This window comes from Ahaetulla prasina, chromosome 1 (genome assembly GCF_028640845.1).
Source record: "Ahaetulla prasina isolate Xishuangbanna chromosome 1, ASM2864084v1, whole genome shotgun sequence".
NCBI classification, from domain to species: domain Eukaryota; kingdom Metazoa; phylum Chordata; class Lepidosauria; order Squamata; family Colubridae; genus Ahaetulla; species Ahaetulla prasina.
In genome coordinates, this window is record NC_080539.1 from 67,045,328 (window position 1) to 67,059,240 (window position 13,913).

The window sequence follows — 13,913 nt, forward strand, 5'->3', positions numbered from 1 at the left end:
CATATCTTTCCCTTCAATCTGAGGCCTTCTAACTATAATGAGAATGAAGTTCCAGAATTCCCTGCAGAAAAATGCAAAACACAGTCCTAATACATCTGGGAATAATCTTGTGTTTTGTTCTTTGTTGAAATTCAGTTAACCTAGTATATGCATATCTGAATTTAAATCGACAGCAACAAGAATCTATCTTATGATTCTGAAAAATATAGTCTTCAAGAAATGCTAATAAGTAGTAATTTATATTTTTTCAAATTCAGCCAAGCCTTTGTTTTCTTTTTTCTTTTTCTTTCATGACAGAGGCATGATTATAATACTTAACCTATTCTCCTGAAATCCTTAACTAATTCAATATCATTGCACTACCAATGCTTTACAGAAAACACAGTATTTTGCTTAGATTGTTTATGTCAGCAAGTAATTTGTGTATCTAGGGGAAATGTAGAGCTGAAAATGCTGTAGGCATTATAACAAATAATGTTTGTTGAATTGTAGGCATTTATATTTCAGCATTATGTGATACGACTTTTACAGAATTTTCCATTCTCTTGCAGTGAAGACTTTATTTAATCCTGCTCCAGCAATTGCTGACCTAGACTCACAATTTTACACTTATTCCGACATCATCTGCTGCAATGAAAGTGAGGTAAATATCATCAGGGAGACTCTGAAGAAATAAAACATTGAGAGTATTATAGTACAAGTAATGAATTCAGACTGTGAACATTTTGATTTTGATTTCCATTGCATGGCTAGATCCTGAAAGATCTCTGTCAACTGCACATTGCCCAGAGTGTCTTTTCAGAGAGGGAACAAATTAATTTTGTGCTGTCACTCTAAACCTCCTGTACATTTTGTAAGCTATTTCATTGAAAGTAACGTTTATATAAGTAGTCCTCACTTAACCACACTAAATGGGACCAGCTATTCTGTCACTGAGCAGTGCAGCTGTTAAACGAAACATCACTTGAGCACTGAGCTTAGCAACAGAAGTTCTGGCAACGCCGGTTATTGTCATTGAACAAATCTCATACATTCCTTATATGAGGACTATTTCATGCCATTTCTTTTGCACCTGTGCAGCCAGGGCGGGTCTCCTTACCTTCTTTCACATGCCAGCTTAGTCCTTCTTTTGTGCGCTGACCAGGACCTCCTTTTCTTTACTAGCTGGATCCTTCTTTTGTAGTCAGTACTGTTGGGAGCTTTTGTGCACTGGCCAGGTCCTTCTTTTCTGAAAGGAGACCCTGGCTGGCACGCAAAAGGAGGACTCAGCCAATAGGGATACATAGCAGGGCACTCACCTATCACCTGTCTGCCTGCAGAAATATCCACAATGCTTCCTCCATAAGTGGCCAGGATAATGAGCCCAATGGAGGGAAGGGAAGGGAAGGCAACAGGTCAGATGAAGTGGGGAGGAATGGTGGCAGGGAGGGTAGTTTAAATGTGGGCAGGCCTGAATTTTGTTCATTGTTCGTAAGTACTTACATTTAGTGCCATTGTAACTTTAAACAGTTGCTGAATGAATAGTTGTTAACCAAAGGGTATTTGTAGTGAGCTGCTGTCTGTTAGAAATCTATGTCTTGCCTCCATACTGTTTTCTCAAGTCCAGACAAGAAATCCATATCCAAGTCTAGCTCCTTAGCTCCTATAGCTTCTGTGAATGGAGAAGTGCTCTGTTGATTATACAAACAACACATAACATTTTTAAATGAAAAGAAACAGAAAGTTCCGAGCTTTTATGTCTAGTCTTCACACAAACCCAATTGGAAAGCTTTTGAACTTTTCAAAACTTTATTTACACAGTTTTGTTGTTCAAACAGATTCAGTGGTAATTTCAAGCAGAACTCGGAATTTACCAGAAGAGTCTTCCATATATTGCTGTTTCTGTTGAAAGAGAAATAGTTTGCCGCACAGCCAGGCCTCACGTATCTAAAATGTTCTGATGGCAAAATGTACTTATATTGAAATAAATATATTTTATTTATATAAAATAGGAGTGGGGTGGGGAAAAGAACTGCTTTGCCAGTCATCCTTTTAAAATATTTGTGAAAATATCATTCAGAGTTTGTCAAAACTAGTTTTCTAGTTGAAAAGAAATAGAAATGTGTGCCCCATTATCAGTGCAAAGTGTAAATTTTCTGACAGGTGTCCTACTAAATTAGTGCAATGTAAAAGAAAATGTCTATTTTTGATTGGCTGATAAGAGAACTCCCCATCTAATGACATGGGTATTATTTATCATATCCACATCAGCCCCGTATAATCAGTTTGTGACATTCTGAATCCTTGAAAGCATCAAATCTTGAAAATACTTTCATGTGAGGAATATCACATCAATACTAGATAAAATACATGCTTCATAGTGTTGGTCTGCTGAGTATTGTCAGTGCTTTGACAACCACAGATACTCTGTATTCTAACACATTTTGTTCTTTACACATTTTTGTGCTAGGATGAAGGAACGCTAGAGGTTGGATATCAATGGCCTATCTACCCACAAGGGATATTTCACATGCTGTGCCTTTTAGATATGTTTAATTTATTGCTTTAACAATAACCTTTATTTGTGCGGTTTTAATTCTCTATACACAGTTCATGCAAATGTATATTGTATGTTTATCAGGTCCTGACTTTTTTTGCTTAGCTTGTCATTTGTTTTTTTTTTCTCCTTCTCTTTTTCCCAGAAATGATCAAGCCTGTTGAAACTAGCTTGTTAATTCACTGTGCACCAGATGTAGCATAACTTAATCCCTGAGGTTTGCCCTGGAATGTGCTGGTTCTCTTTCTCCTTAATACTTTTAATGAAAGAAATGCAAAATAAGAAAATCAAATTTAGGGCCTGTTTGAAAGCCAAACTTCAGGCTGTGCGTTTCTAAATAATTTTAAACTGAAAGGAAAATTGTTACATCATCAGTTTTTTTAACTTTGCACAGTACAGGTAGTCCTTGACTTAAAACAGTTCATTTAATGACCATTCGAAGTTACAACAGCATTAAAAGAAGTGTCTGATGACTGTTTTTCACACTTACTACTGTTGCAGCATCTCCATGGCAACTGGTTCATATTTATGACTGTTGCAGTGTCCCAGGATCATGTGATCATCTTTTGTGAACTTCTGACAAGCAAAGTTAATGGGGAAGCTAGATTCACTGAACAACTGTGTTACTAATTTAATAATTGCAGTAATTCACTTAACAACTGTGGCAAGAAAAGTCGTAAAATTGGGCAAAACTCACTTAACATATTTCTCAATTCGCTTAACATATTTCTAAATTCTGAGCTCAGTTGTGATCATAAGTCGAGGACTACCTGTAACACAGTGGGAGAGAAAACATAAGTGTGTGTACTTTAAAGGCATTCAATCTCAAAATTAAAAAGCAACATGGAGGGTGGATGGATACATGTCTGTATTTAACAGACAATAAAACACATTTCTCTTATTCAAATAAAATGTGAACGTAAATACTATTTAAAGAGGGGCAAATTCATTTGATCTATATTTTAATATTTAAAAGACTTGGTTATTCTTGAGGACATGCACTCTTCCAAATGTCATGTCACACTTATCCAGAATGTGCAAAAGCCATATATTAGACAAAACTGTCTCCAGAAATGCATGCATTAGAAAAACTATTGGCAAAAGGCCTATGTTACGAGAAAACTATTGCAAAATTAGAAGTCCATAAAATGTGCTTGAATAAATACACATATTTTTGTGAGGAAGTTTTAAAGGTAGTATGTGCACACAAATGCAGAAATGCAAGAGAACAAATATTTGTTAGATTTATACCTTGCCTTTCATTCAGGAGCTCAGGATAGCGTTCATTGCTCTCCTTCTTTTTTTTCCTACAGACACAATTCTGTGAGGTTGGCTAGACTAGATTGAGAGTGACTGATTCAAAGTCATCTAGTTGAGCTGCTTGAAGAAATTGAAATATTACATAAAACTATTTTGGCCAAGACGTATGAAACTATTTAATCATGGCTCATGATCCAGAATATACAAGAATTCAACACAGCTTCTAAATATTGAATAAACCATACATATTTGGTTCAAATGTAAAGAATAATTTTATGTACGCCATACTTTTTGGAGTATAAGACACACTTCCCCCCCCACAAAGAGGGTGGAAATGTTGGTGCATCTTATATACCGAATACAGCCATTTTTGGCTGCTCGAAATCCCGCCCCACTCGTCCTGTTTTTGCCAAAAAACAGCCCCATTTTTCGCAAAAACAGGGCCTGCAGAGGGTTTGGGAGGCATGCAGAGTGCTCTTGGGGCGTGGGGAGGGCAAAAACACGACTCGTGGGGGGTTTGGGATGGCAAAAACAGGGCCGTTTTTCGCAATAACTGCATTTTTGCCTTCCCCAGCCCCCAAGAGCACTCTGCAGGCCTCCCAAACCCTTTGCAGGCCCCATTTTTGCAAAAAATGGTTCCATTTTCATGAAAAACAGGCCTGTTTTTGGCCTCCCTAACCCCCACATGTCGCATTTTTGCCCTGCCAGCCCCAGGAGCACTCTGCAGGCTTCCCAAACCTTCTGCAGGCCCCGTTTTTGCGAAAAACGGGCCTGTTTTTGGCAATGTCTGCATTTTCAGTTTAAGTGTTTGGTTTGCAATGAGAGCATTGCATTGCCAGAAATGTTATTTGGAATCTTACATAGATTAGTTTATTTCTTTAAACATTTGTTCATTTCCCTTTAAATGTTTTATGGGGAGTTTAACTATTTTTTTAAAAAATCTGCTATGCCTCCTGCTATTGTGTTTTATTTGTCTTTTTAAAAGCAGTCGTCAGTTGTTTCCTTCAATTGTACATTTTTGTTAATTAAAAATTAGAGGGAGGAACTTTCCAACACAACCAGAAGTTTTATATTGAGTTTCACAATTGAGAGCTAGTCATACATTTTAACTTTTGGCATGCATCAACTGTCTGGTATCTGCTACCCTTGCAGGAAAGTGTCTCTCAGATTGTTCCATGGTGTCCTGATTTACCCCCGTTCTTTCAGTTGCTGCATGTAGCTGGAGGCATTTCTCTGCAGAATGCAGATACAGCAAAAATTCCTAAAACAAGTGATATTTTGATAACTCCACAACCACAGATGTATGTGACAACATGTAAGGAGAGACAAACAAACATTGATCAAGAACTTTGGGTACTCTCTGTGCTTAAAGAAACATCAACATAGGGCATTGCATATTTTACGGATGTTTTAGAAGATGGTTCAGAACTTTGTGCAATACAAGTTCTGTGTCTTACTTGTTAAAGCAACCAATTTTTTTTTCAGGTTTCTACAGCAGACAGAAGAAAAAAGAGACCCAGCTGCTTTAATTAATTCATTAGTCAGTCTTTTCAGGATCCTGCAGATTTAATTTAATTTAGCTTACTTTAACTAGTGGAAGAGAGAAGTTGCATTTGTATGAGTTCTGAGGCATTTATTCCTTATCATTTTTGAAGCATGCATAGCTTTGGTATCGGCTATGTATCTTACTTTCTTCCTTGTGTTCCTTGTGATATTAATTATATGTGTTCTGCTTGGTTTTTTTTTTTTAATCTTGAGAATTTTCAGGATTAGTGCTTCAGAATTTTGTTTGGTGTTTTTTTTAGATGAGGGAATACAGGTAATCCTCGATTTACAACCACAATTGAGCCCAGAATTTCTCTTACTAACTGAGACAGTTGTTAACTGAATTTTATCCCATTTTACAGCCTTTCTTGCCACAGTGGTTAAGTTAGTAGCATGGTTAGTAAGTGAATCTGGCTTCCCCATTGATTTTGCTTGTCAGAAAGTCACATCCTGACCCCAGGATACTGCAGCCATTAAAAATATGAGTCAATTGCCAAGCATTTGAATTTTGATCACATGATCATGGGGATGTTGCAATGGTCATAAGTGTGCTAAACAGTTATAAGTCACTTTCTCCATGCCTTTGTAACTTTGGTCACTAAATAAACTATTATGAGTCAAGAATTACCTGTACTAGATTTGCACTGCATTTAAAAACAGACATTGAAAGCACAAATGGCTCAACAGATGAAATTCCCGAATAATTGTTTAGACCCCCTCAAAACTACACCCCTTTGGTCAGATAATTCAGTACAGAAACATTTCTTGCTACCTCTACACACTCCTAACTTCCCTTTTAAACACACATTCTCACCCATCCCCAAGTATAGGTAGTCCAATGGTAATTGGGACCGGAATTTCCATCGCTAAGCAATGCAGTCATAAAGTACAGTATCACGTAACTGCATTGCTTAGTGATGGCAATCTCAACACTCCCCATTGCCTTCTTTAAGCAAGGATTCTGGGTCATTAAGCAAGTCCCAGAAGCCTTTGTAAAGCAGCCTAGTAGACAAATAAAACATGGAATGTGGCGGGACTGGGAATTGTAGCTGCCAGGCAAATGAGGGTGCACAAATAGCCTGTGTGAGCATGGCAGGGCCAGAGTTGGTTGCTGCCAGGTGGGAGAAAGTGCAAGCAATTTACTAAAACAACTTGTGACATTCTCTGCTGGCTTCCCCATTGATTTTACTTAAAGGAAGCCGGAAAATAAGCTTCCAAATGGTGATCACATGACTATGGGATGCTGCAACTATCATGTGAGCCAGCTTCTAATGTTCGCATGACTGCAAGGGTGTTATAATGAATGGAATTTTGAGGACCAATTGCAAGTCTCCTTTTTTTTAGCACCACTATAATTTTGAACTGAATGAATAGTCATTAAGTGAGGACTCTTTGTATAGAAGCAGATGGATAATAAGTCATGCTGTTCCCCCATACTCTTTCCCCTGGAATTGGAATAATAGCACACTTAATTTGAATTATTAACTAATTTGTATTTGTGAACCGTTCCCAAGACTCACCCTTTAAGTCAGAAGCAACATACTGTTTTCCATGATTTTTTAGAGTACTGCTTTGTAGAACTGCCTCCAAGAAAATTGGCAGGAAGGGTGGAGAAAAAATTCCCTCCACTTGAGACACATGAGACAAGAAAAAAACCCAAGGATGGTTTTCCCAGAAGTTGCTGTTCAAAGCAGCCCATTAGGCAAATCAGGGGTAAAACTCTTACCTCTCTTGATTGAGAGCCTTGTAATAGAATTCTTTGAGAATCCCAATTATAGATGTTTAACAGCTTCATAATAATGCCATTGTATTATCTATGTCTAAAAATATAGCCTGTTAGCATATCACAAATGTGCTTTAATTCACTAAATGGAAAGCTTCACTCTGTCAAAACTTTGCCAAATGTACATGTTCATATGTGTTAACACGTGTACGTGTTAACATTATGAAATTTACCTAAATTGATTCTTACCATGAACCTGAGTCATTCTGTGTCATGAAAGTAATAATGGTTTATTCATAAGTACCTCAAGGAGGGCCCAAGGAACTACTTGGGAATTTGCCCTATGGAGCCAATTAGGCAATCCATGCCCATTTCTAAATACATCGGTTAGCAAGTCCAGTAGTCCTTAATCCAGAGGAAACAAAAATCTGATATTTTTATTTTTCCATTGCAATTAGGCATGCCTGCTCTCTCTCTCTATTGATACTAAAAATATTTATATATTTACTTGGTAGAACTGATTGTTGAACAGCTTTATCATTTTAATATGGTTTTTGTAGCTGCTGTTGCTATTGAGCTACATTGTGCTTGCTTGCTTAAATATTTGGCTTTAATGTTCCCTTCAAGGCAGAAATTCTAACAGGAATTGCAGTATGTAATGCTGGAGATGCTGGACAAGTTGGACTGAAATTGTTAGAGAGAGGCTGTAGGACTGTCGTGGTAACTTTGGGACCAGAGGGTTGTGTGGTAGTCTCCAAAGAGGAACCAACCCCAAATCATATTCCTGTCAGGAAGATCTCTGCTGTAGATACCACGGTATGTATTATATTTTAAGTCTCATTTTTGACTATTCACTTGAGGACTAAAAATCCTCAGTAATAAATGAAATCTTTGGGTGGTATTGCATGGCTGCTTTTCTGTGCCTTTCTCTCCCTAAGATCCTCCCCTCTGGTGATCCAGAAAGCCCCCACCATCTAGACTTTTAGAAGGCCATCAGGACCTGGCTTTTTACCCAGGTTCTGGGATAGAATGAGTACATCTGGAGTTCATTTGGGGGGGGGGGGGTATTGTGGAAGAATGTTTGAGATGCTGGGATTTGGGCTTATGTTTTTTATTGTTTTGAGTTTTATTGTTCTGAGCATTCGAAGCTGTGTTTTAAATGGGTGACCTTACAAATCTTTTTTTAAAAAAATAAATGAAAAATATCATCGAACTGTTGCCATCCAGCCTATTATACAATGAATGTGAGTTCACCCAAGGTTTTTAGGCTGGTGTTCTTTCGATAGGGCAGAGAGCAGCATGTACCGATGATGTTATTTTAGGCTTCCTTCATCTTTCTGTCTCTTCTGTATTGCAACAGTAATGTTCTTATTACTTGTACAAGATGGCGACATAATCCCTCAGCACCTTCACTTCAGCCACCTACTCTCCTGTCTGGAAAAAGAAGGAAGACGCCCAGTAGTTTTCTGACTCCCCCAAATTGAATAACTTGTTATGTCCTCACATGCCTGAGGTGTATGTGCTGGCAGAATCTAAGACTCTGTAGAGTTTAAGAAGAATCTGGTACTCAACTTCCACGGGGCATAGTTAAAAGTCAGAAGCAGTGTGCCATGCCAAATTAATTTTCTTGTGATTTATACGGCCATTAACTTGAGCAGTCTTATACTGGAGAACTTGGGGTTCTCTGTCCTCCCAATGCTTTTCCTGTTTATAATCAAGTTCTGACTGAAGGGTGGAATGTTATAATTATTAGTAACAAACTTAAAGAAGGACAGTAGTTAAGTTCCTGATAGCAGGTTTATCTCACTCACATTTACTATGCTGGAACATCTTGTTTCTTTTCCCCCTGATATAAATGCAGAACATTTCTGGTGATGTTGCTGAGAGCACTCCATGTACCAGCTATACATTTTAGGTGCCTGATGTCATGAATTGTAGCGTGTGTTTTCCTCCAGCAGTTGTAACTTTTTGTTAGAGGCTAAGCACAGTGCTGTACCTAAACAAGAATAACTGGTTTAATCATGGGAAAGCAGATTTGATCAGAAGTAAACAAATCTGCGTTGATATAATTTCATTGTACATCAGTTTGTGGGCAAGTAGGTAAAATACAAAGAGACTGGCCAGTATTTTCTGTTCAGAGAGTGAAATGACGTTTTTCTCAGGAAAACAGCCTTAACCCTGAAATGCCCAAAAGCAGACCTTAACAGCAGGATCTGCAGAACCTAAGGACATAGAACCCATGCAGTGGTGTATATAGATTTTTCTGAGCATTTTCTGTCAGAAATTGTCAACTTCCAAGTTTGCTCATGAGTTCCATGCATAAACCAGGACTGAGTAAGTTCTGTTTGCAGGTTCTTTACAAGTAACCACTTTGTTTTTCCTTAGGGGAATTGCTTTATATATTGGTTTGGAGGAGACTGCCTTTAATCTTGCCTCTCCTCTATCATTATAGCTGATTGGATACTTCTGTTATTATTATTATCCTGCCAGGATGGTAGTTTCCCTGAGTTTCTACACGGTTTTTTCATCCTCATGGTCAGCATGGAAACTAACTGAATTGTGGCCTTATTTATGTGATTGTTTATCATCTTTTTACTCAAAGACATCCAGAGGTGTTGTCCTTTGAAATTTCATGATACTTGCTAAACTGAGTGGAGGATCAAAATCCCTGGAAATTATTCTCTGGAAACCTTATTTTAAAATCTTGGATATGGCCTGCTTACCCAGGATGAGGGTTATGTATTTTAATATACTGGGAAACATTTTCTTTTTCACATGTAGCAGGATTGTCCCAGCACTGAAAATCAGATCGAGTCTGATTTCAGACAGAACTCAGGTAAACGGAAAGTGTTTCTGTTTGTGGTTGCGAATGAATGTTCCTATTGTTTGGTTAAGCAATACACCTATTTATCATTGCTGTTTTAATAGGCAGTTTTCTTTTTTTTTCCTTTTTTCTTTTCAATAAAGTGATATTCTTTCACACTTTTTAATCCATGAGAATTCTCTCTGGTTAAGCTAGGAGTTTTCATAGCTAAATTTTTACTGATTAGATAACAATGGGAGGCCTGTAATGAAACTATTTTGCAGGTTAGTCATGCAACAGAAGTACATGAATACCTTGCTTTAGTGGCAGACGGTCAAGAAAAATGTAAATGCTACTTTCACTGATAATATTCAACATTGACTACTTAGTGCCTCCTTTTGTTTACAAATAAAGCTAATTAAATAATTTCATAGATACCTCACCAAATTATTCAATGTATACTTACCTCAGAATAGTTTTGAAGCTAAAAGAAACTACTGTAAACCTCAACTTGTCTTCAGATTTGATCTGCTGCTAACCATAGTCTGAGATTGTTTTAGCCTACATCTGTGTTAAGAAAAGGTTAGCTGATCAAATACAAGTGTCCATCTTGTAGAGAAGATTACTTATAACATCGAGGAGCCAGCTTTCTTGGGAAAAACTCACAAATGGATCATAAGGGCACTAATTCACCCATTTTCTTTGTTTTCAGCATCTGAATTTTAGATATACTTTCAATATTAATTGAAGTCTTTGGACAAAATGTCTGTGAGTTATGCAATTACCACTATCTCTCCACTTTGTGATTATGTAAATACTTTCCTACTGTACTCACTCTGAACTTGGAAGAAGAAGCAAAATTATGTTTCAGATATTACTGGTTAGCTCAGAAAGACTCACTGTATTGGTAGCAGGAAAGAGAGAGTAGCAAGATTAGGATATTCCAGAGAGTCCACACAGGGTTGTGGCCTTAAGCAGGTGGTGCTATTGTCAACTGCAATGATGTCTTTGTAACCATACAATACTGATGTTGACATGAAAAGCAGATCAACAAACCTGTTAAGAATCTAGGTTTTAATGGAATCCATTAAATTGTTTACATTTGATTGTATATGTGAATATGCAAATATATGACAGAAGGTTGCAGCACCTAGATGACCTTGGCTAATCCCAGAATGCTAATCAAGGGTGGACCGAGTTGGTAAAAGGAAATGCAATGGTTGTAGGCTAGACTGAGAGTTTAGAAAAGTGCCAGAAGGCAGTAGCAAGCCATAGTTGTGTTGTTACCTAGGAAAACTACATGGTTAAATTTATGAGAACCATTGCATCCAGATCATTGGAGATAGACGTTAAGGGTGTACAAAACATTGCCTGCATGTATCATTCCATACATAGAACACCTAGTTTTCAGGTGACATATTTCTGGATCAAAGTACATGTTTGGTCAAGGACTATTTCAGTTTGGTGATCTTACAAATTGAAAAAAATAAACATACTGGGCAGAAATTTTCCAAGTGGAGAACAATAGGAAAAAGGCAAGACCATCAACTGTGCATCTGCTAAGGGAAAATAGGAACAGTGTGGGGAAGACTGATGAGAGGAGCCATAGATAATTTAGATTATAGCACACACGAATTTAAGCAGGCCATTCAAAAAAAGAAGAGGAAATGGGATGAAGGCAAATAGCCTTGCCCTATTTGCTTCATAAGATCCTCCTGGATTTTGTTTCATCTAAAATATAGGAAATAAAGATAACTCAGGTTTTATTTGGCTGAATCTTGACTAGAATGGTTCAGTTTAATTTCTGAATCACAATGTATTTGTTTCATGCCAGAAATAAAACATGGTTTTTGTTTCACGTTTGCCCAGTAATAGTTCTATTGTACAGTGTACTAGTAAGCCCACCCTCATGCTTTTATTTTTTCATTGATTTATTTACTTATTTACAGAATTTAAATGCTCGTAACTCGTAACTCTCTAAGATGGACGGAAAGGATCTCAAATAAAGGGTCTTCTCAAAATACATTATAATACAGCATAAACTAACAGGCTGCCCTCCCAGTATCAAGGGACTAAATAATTAACAATCTATTTAAAATTTAGCTTACGTGAGGGAAACCTTCTGGAGGTAATCCTATGGAGGCTTCAGAGGAATAAAGTACACAGACCTTTTAATAAATACACTTAGATTGAGAAGCATTTTTTCATTAGAATGAGTAGCCTGAGTAGAAAGTCTACCCGTCAGTCACTTTAGTTGAATGGGGCTGTAAAAAAAAATTTCAACTTCACATTCCAAGCCACATTAAGAAAGATAGATAGAGATAGATAAATTACAAAAATAAAACCAATCTGTAACAAATATTTGAGTTTCTCTGCTGATACAGCAAACAGTAATATGCACAAACACAAAGCTAGAGATGCTTTTTCTGTTTAGAAATATTATCAAATATTGTTAACTAACCGGTACTACTAATAGTAGTACTACTACCAAAACAGCACTCCCTTCTGGATTAGAATAAAATGTACATATCCTTGATGTTAAGAAAAAAAATCCATACTATATAGTGGTTTGGGATTTTTTTTGTGTCTGGGTGTGTTTCTTGAGTCTCATTTGGTTTGATCTAATATAGTTATAAAACATAGGGCTGCTATTTTTAAAACCTACAGAATTATTTTTCTGTAAGCATTTTGTTTTTTATAATATTGTTATAACAGCTGTTTTACAAGACAATTCTACAGAGCTCATAAATCAACAATTCAGTCATTAAAACAACCTGCAGTAACAAGTTTCAATCGTTCAGAATCGTCTATCCTTTTCTAGTTCATCATCACAAACACTAAATGATGGATGGATGGATGGATGACCATATACAAAAGTTGATAATAAAAACCATATATACTTTATAAAAATAAAAAAAACATAAGAATAGAGCTTATTAGCAGTTCAATATACTTAGGACATGAAACTGCAATCTTCTATCCACTTACTGAATTCATAGAGGTTCCTTCAGCTAATCACACTTAAACTTACAAAGAAGGTCATCTTGTTGAAACAGTAGGAATTTCTCTTGAGAAAGCATGTAGAAGCTTGTGTTGCACTTTTAGTAATTACTATGTAAAATTAAAATTAATTCACAGAATTAAAAAGTTCCCTGGGAACTCAACTACTATGTCTTCCCTTGACTTTCCCCCCCTAAACAATATTCCCCTCTGCTTTAAAATAACAGATAATACACAGGTGTATATTTAAGTTGGTTTAGAAGATAATGGCTTCTTAAAGATGAAAACACCAGCTCTTCAGCTACTGTTACGCCAACTTGAGTGTTGCAACAAGTCCAAAATGCCTTCTGTCTAATTTCCTTCTGTCTGAAGTGTTGAAAGTTAGCTACAATAGGCCATGTGTAATGCGACTAGAATATTGAGTTTTCTGCATAATTCCCCATGTTTCCTTTTTTATAGCAAGGTGCCAGAGATTAATTGTTTGTTGTCAAAAAATTAAGTGACCTTTGCTTCCTCATCATCATAGCTGTGCAGGTCTGCTGCTTGTTATTTAGCTTGCTTTCTTTATTATGTTGGAAAAAGTAAAAGAAGCAGTGTAGCAACAGTAAATGCAAGGAAACAGAAACATTCCCAGCAATTATTTTTCATCATTCTCCATGTGTTGCTTTTACAGTATTACTATGAAAAGGGGCTTTTCAGTATGGAATATCTTCCCAAGAGAGAAAATATCTTTTTTTGCTTCATTTTAAACAGGCTCTTAAGGCTGTTCTATTCTGAAAGGTTGTTTTTTTCCCCTTCTTGTTATCTGTATTATTGAAAATGAGTCTTGTGTCATTTTGTCATAGTTTACCTCTAGCTTTTTTGTTTTTCAGTTTTGCAACTTATCCTTTTATTTAACAGTTACGTTTGAACTTACCGTAGAAAATTGAATGTAAATGTCTCATAAAAAGAACAATGTTGGTACCTGTAAAAATTGATCCCTGTCAGATGGTGGAATTAATAATTTGGTTCATTTATTTCTGGGTTCGCCTAATATACTGAGTCAT

The 13,913-nt window shown here is 36.7% G+C and overlaps 1 protein-coding gene across 1 annotated transcript in view; it reads left to right on the forward strand.

Annotated features, from left to right (window-relative positions):
* Positions 1-13,913, forward strand: part of RBKS (ribokinase) — a 51,357-nt gene that overhangs the window by 27,896 nt on the left and 9,548 nt on the right. Inside the window, exons 6-7 of the mRNA XM_058163275.1 lie at positions 552-643; positions 7,692-7,880. Coding sequence (XP_058019258.1) covers positions 552-643; positions 7,692-7,880 — 281 coding nt within the window. The remainder of the gene's footprint in view (positions 1-551; positions 644-7,691; positions 7,881-13,913) is intronic.